General features: G+C 40.9%; 1 protein-coding gene across 1 annotated transcript; it reads left to right on the top strand.

The window, feature by feature from the left end:
• The first annotated feature begins 2747 nt into the window (after window positions 1–2747).
• On the top strand, window positions 2748–5055 carry LOC127626669 (E3 SUMO-protein ligase ZBED1-like). The gene is made up of 2 exons (XM_052102648.1): window positions 2748–4208; window positions 4639–5055. Exons 1-2 carry the CDS (start codon window positions 2748–2750, stop codon window positions 5053–5055), a joined length of 1878 nt encoding a protein of 625 aa, XP_051958608.1.
• The last annotated feature ends 631 nt before the right edge of the window (window positions 5056–5686 follow it).

The raw sequence follows: 5686 nt of genomic DNA, 5'->3' as shown, positions 1-5686 counted from the left end.
TATGTACCTTTATGCACTGGAGAGGTACAGTAAGCCTTGAAAGTTATGTCCATCCCAGTGGCAAATAGCCTTGGACGTTGAAAAGCCTTTTCAGGGTACAACTGAAATGGAGCAGATTCTCAGAAATGCTATGTACTTGCAGTTTTTCACTTGACACTGACCTGCCACTTTGCGTTTTGTTAAGAACAATACGTCAAACCCGAGCCATTTCCTTTAAAATTCTGTCCCTCGAGTTATATCTTTACACACTCTAGCAGTGTTAGACAGAGCTTGCCTTTAGTAATTGCAGAATCAACAGTTTCTTTTTTGGCACTTTTCTTGTTTAAAGCACTGCAGCACAACTTCCAGAACCAAAATGGCCTCTTAAACATGCTATACTCACTGCCTAAAGACTGTAGAGACTCATGGCTCATTTAAAACACATTACAGAAAGGCACCTGACCAAGGAGAGCCATGTTGCCTGAAATGAGCTGTGGGGTAACAAGCCGTTAAATGTGCTTAAGAGATGAGCTGCATGCTTCATTCCTGTCCCTAAAGGCAGTATTTCTTCTACAGTTTAAGGGATGGCATAACAAACTATGGCTAGTAGATAATCGTTTGGGCCGAAAGGAATTATTTGAGCAGAATTATAGCAGCTTAAAACAGATCACCTTGGAGTGATTGTTTAGCTGGATAGTTTAGCTGAATAGTATGAAATCCATTTTTCATGTATTCTAAATGCAGACTATAATAACTTTTATGACCTAGAGTCTGCTGAGCTAACATCTCCACTGGCTTGTAACAGTTTGAATAAGACTTAAATTTCCAAAAAGCATTTACAGGGTATTACGACTTGCTTGGATATCAAAAACATTGTAACTTGTCAAAACTGAATGTTATGAGGAATAGTTTCCCCAAAGATGGGAAATTATACTTGCTCTCTTGATGTGTGCCATTTGTTCCAAACGCACCAAAGCAAAATGATCTGTGCAAGTGCAGTGGGTCGGTTTAATTTTTCCAATGTAGAATTTACTTTTGAATTTGAATCATGGCTATTCCAGATGATAGATTGGCCCCCTATAAACCATTTATGTTCAGCAGAACAGCAGAAACTCTCTCATTTCTGCTGCACACCTGAGATTCTTCCTGCTTTTTGTTGGCGATTAATATGTTTTGGGAGTGGTGGTAGGTCACCGCCGGCCCCTTCACTCAAAATCAATAGAGTGTCAAACAAAGCAGGGCTGTTAGTCACTCTCTTTCTGTTCATATCCTCAACTCGGCTAATTCTTTGGACAAATGCGCCTTCTAATCGGCCAGCACACAAGACAGAGTGCCACAGGCAGTGCTGTTTACAGTTTTGCGAGACCGTTTTGTTACAGTTTTTCATTTATACTCTTAGTAGTAGTAGGTGCCTTTCCAATTACTTAGGCTATAGTGCTCTACCAAAAAAATGCCATCTATTCTGCTGGCCCTTTGTCACCCGTGGTATAACAACATTTAATATCAGTTCCTATATTTTAAATAATGCATTATCTCGGGGCCTGTGTAGCTCAGCAAGTAATTCCACTGACCACCAACCTTGGATTTGCAAGTTAGAATCAAGAACGTGCTAAGTGACTCCAGCCAGGTCTCCTAAGCAACCAAATTGGCCTGGATGCTAGGGAGGGTAGAGTCACATGGTGTAACCTCCTCGTGGTCCCTATAATGTGTGGTTCTCGCTCTCAGTGGAGTGTGTGGTGAGTTGTACGTGGAGCTGCTCAGAATAGCGTGGGCCTCCACACGCACTATGCCTCTGATGTAACGCTCTCAACAAGCCACGTGATAAGATGCGCGGATTGAGGATCTCGGACACAGACGCAATTGAGATTCGTCCACCGCCACCCGGATTGAGGCAAGTCATTACGCCACCACGGGTACTTGGAGTGCATTGGGAATTGGGCATTCCAAATTGGGGAGAAAATGGGAGAAATGAAAAAGAATATATAAAAAAATAATGCAATATCTCAGGCAAAGCGTCTGATATTAGCCGTGTATAGTGTTCAGTTTGTGTTTTGCCCTTGCGCTGAGTGAATCTGAGTGCTAAAACAACAAGAGAGAATGTCAAAGACTACAAATTATTTCAGACAAAATCAGACCAGTCACTTTAGCATTGGTTTCCTTGCCACCAGCATTCAATCAATGTTTCCTACCTCTCTTTAAAATAAATCATTATACTTCTCTGCATGTTCCCTTTTGTTCATTTTCAAATCAGATACAAGTGATTATTCAAGTGTTCAGATCCAGCTATTCAGGTTAAAGAGATAGAAAACAGCAAGAAAATTACTTTTGCTGCCAGAGCTGTGGGCTCTTGTTACTACAGAGATACAATGTTGCATTGTTTTGTTTATATCTTGCCTTCTACCAGTCTTCATATATTATTAAGGCTGTAACGATATGCAATATGAAATCGAAATCGCGATACGCAGGTCCACGATCCTGTATCGCGATGTGAGAAGGCAGAAGCGCGATCGACACACCCCTTCCAGCTCCCAGATTTATCCTTCCTGTCCAGATCCAATGCTACCACATCTTTAAATTACTATTAGTATTATTTGAAGTTAACATTATAAAATACGTAGACCTACACCACAAAACTAGTTGAGGATAAATTAAAAATTAATAAATTTAATAAATTTACTTTTATCTGTAAGCGTCCTCCAATTGCATGTGCTACCTTAACCTTTTTCATGTGACGCGTCACGCGAGCTAGTTGAAGAACGTGAGGAAACATGGGAACAAACCCAGACATCGCGGACCCTCCTAATACTTTTAAGTCAGCAGTATGGCAACATTTCGGCTACCCGGTGGAGAACAAGGATGGCAATCGTGTTGTCGACAAGACCCACACAATTTGCCGTAAGTGTTTCAAGAAGCTTCCCCAACCGGCCGGCAACACAACCAACATGCAGATGCATATCTTAAGGCACCATCCCGACATCAGTTTAGCTCGTCCACAGAAAACAACCCAACAGCAGCAGCCTACACTGCCTAGTTTATTCCAAGCAAAGTTTCCAGCCAATTCAGATCGAGCACAAAAAATTACTGATGCAATTGGAATTTTGATGTCACTGGATATGCGCCCCTTTTCGGTAGTTGAAAACGAGGGATTCAAGTATTTACTTAGTGTGCTCGAGCCCCGTTATGCATTACCAAGCCGGGCGCATTTCTCTCAAAATGTGCTACCAAAACTTCTGGAGAAAACAAAGGCTAAGGTGGAGGAAGGGTTGAGTACTGCTGAATCCATCGCAATCATTACCGATGGATGGACGTCCCGTGCCACAGACAGCTATATGACCATAACCGCACACTATATTACGGCCGATTGGCAAATAGCAAACCCCGTCCTCCAAACACGCGCTGTGTATGAGAGCCATACAAGCGACCATTTATCGGAAATACTTAAAGAGGCTGTGATAGATTGGAAAATCAGCAGAAAAAACGTCCCCGTGACAACAGACAACGCCAGAAATATTGCCAATGCTGTCGAAGCGGCCGGATTTTCACCGCATATACGATGCTTTGCTCACACTGTTAATCTGGCTGCGCAGAGAGGGATGGGCGTTCACCACATGTCCCGACTCCTCGGCAGAGTGAGGAAAGTGGTCACGTTTTTCCACCGCAGCACAACAGCTGCAGCTGTGTTGAAGGAGAAACAGGTGATGCTACAGCTGCCCTTACACAAGCTGGTCCAGGATGTGGCTACTAGGTGGAACTCAAGCCACGACATGCTCGAACGCTACCTTGAGCAGCAGGCTGCTGTTTTCTCTACATTAACAGACAAGAGTGTCAAGAAGAACATTAAAGACATCGTCACTCTGTCTGATGATGATGTGAAACTAGCTGAGGACGTGGTGCAGGTTCTTAAACCTTTGAAAACTGTGACTACCCTCATGAGCACTGAGCAGATGCCAACTATTTCAATGATCGTGCCATTGAAACACAGAATCCTGGCCTCCATGAAGCACAGTGTCTCTGACTCAACAGTAGTGAAAGACATCAAAGCTGCTATTGCACATGACTTTGAGGACAGATACCCTGATTCGGATAGGGCACTAATTCAGTTTCTTCATATGAGCACTGTACTTGACCCCCGTTTCAAATCTCTACCTTTCCTTGATGAGACCACCCATGACACAATCTTCAAGAGTCTGACTGAGAGAATTCTGGAAGATTGTTCACAGACTGTTCAGGTATTTGATTGTTTAAATATTAATATATTAAATAAAGTGCTGTGTAAATCAGTTAGGCCTATTTAATTAAAGTCAGTATTTATTTTAAAGTCAGTATTTAAATATAGTCAGATAAAAAATACTTAACATTATTAAACTAACTTTATTAATGTAATTGTCCTGGATTTCATATCCTCCATTGTATCTAATATTATGTTGCAATTGTTCACAGACTGTTCAGGTATTTGATTGTTTTAATATTAATATATATAAAAAAAAGTGCTGTGTAAATCAGTTAGGCTTATTTAATTAAAGTCAGTATTTAAATATAGTCAGATAAAAAATACTTAACTTTATTAAACTAACTTTATTTGTGTAATTGTCCTGGATTTCATATCCTCCATTGTATCTAACATTATGTTGCAATTGTGTAATGGATTTTGTCTGTTAGGCCCAGACTTCAACGGAAGAGCAATCAGAGACAGCCTCAAGCTGCAGTAACTGTCCTCCTCCAGCCAAAAGAGCACCAATGATGGCTGAACTGTTTGGAGACTTCTTTCCAATGGAACAGGCATCGTCATCATCCAAGCCTTTGTCTGCAGTGGTGGATGAGGAGGTGCAGCATTACAGAGCAGTGCAAAGCCTTTCATTGGAGTCAAATCCACTTATGTGGTGGAAGGACAACCAGAACCAGTTCCCCCATTTAGCCAAGTTGGCTAAAATGTACCTTGGAATCCCAGCCATATCTGTCCCCAGTGAGAGAGTGTTTTCCACTGCAGGGGACATTGTCACAGCACAGAGAGCAAGCCTCTCACCAGACAATGTGGACATGATGGTGTTTCTGAAGAAGAGTTTTCAACTCCCTTAAATCAAATCCACAACGAGTTTGGTTTTCTTAAGAGAAAGAAGTTGTTTATTTGTTTAATGTTTACTTACTTGATTTGTGGTTTACAGCACAGACAGTAAGCCTCAGTTACCTCAGTGTGAAAAAACAGAAACCATTTCATTTTCTTTGTAAATGTAAGATTGATTGAAGAAGACTTTTCAACATGCTTGAATCATCTCCTCTATGGACTTTAGTTCTGTTTGTTTTTCAACAGTATTTTGTTACAAAGAAAACAGAAGTGTTATAGCTTAGGCTATATAATTTATTTTACTTAGGTATATTGTTAATAATTTGCATAGTTAATATTGTTATTTGGTGTTCAGTTTATACAGGTTTTTCAAATGTTATTTAATAAAAATATATATTTTTCCTCAAAATATCTTTTGAACTGTTTTGTCCCCACCCTCCGCCGCCCGCCCGCCCGCCATCCCATATCGAGGTTTGTATCGTATCGTGGGTCAAAAATCGTGATACGAACCGAATCGTGGGTTTGGTGTATCGTTACAGCCCTATATATTATGTACATAGTTTTCTTTACTCACAGTAGATTTTTGTTTTTCCAGTGGTTGGCTGAATTTTTGATTGCCACATGAGGGCAGAATTGCTTTACACT

This window comes from Xyrauchen texanus, chromosome 33, assembly GCF_025860055.1.
Source record: "Xyrauchen texanus isolate HMW12.3.18 chromosome 33, RBS_HiC_50CHRs, whole genome shotgun sequence".
Lineage (NCBI taxonomy): Eukaryota > Metazoa > Chordata > Actinopteri > Cypriniformes > Catostomidae > Xyrauchen > Xyrauchen texanus.
This window is presented reverse-complemented; position numbering and strand designations above follow the sequence as displayed.

What these genes read in the sequence shown, in the direction of transcription:
- LOC127626669 (XM_052102648.1), top strand. Translation starts at nt 2,748, where the DNA reads ATGGGAACAAACCCAGACATCGCGGACCCTCCTAATACTTTTAAGTCA. An exon ending in ATTGTTCACAGACTGTTCAG is followed by an intron (nt 4,209 to 4,638) that starts GTATTTGATTGT and finishes TTTGTCTGTTAG; the next exon opens with GCCCAGACTTCAACGGAAGA.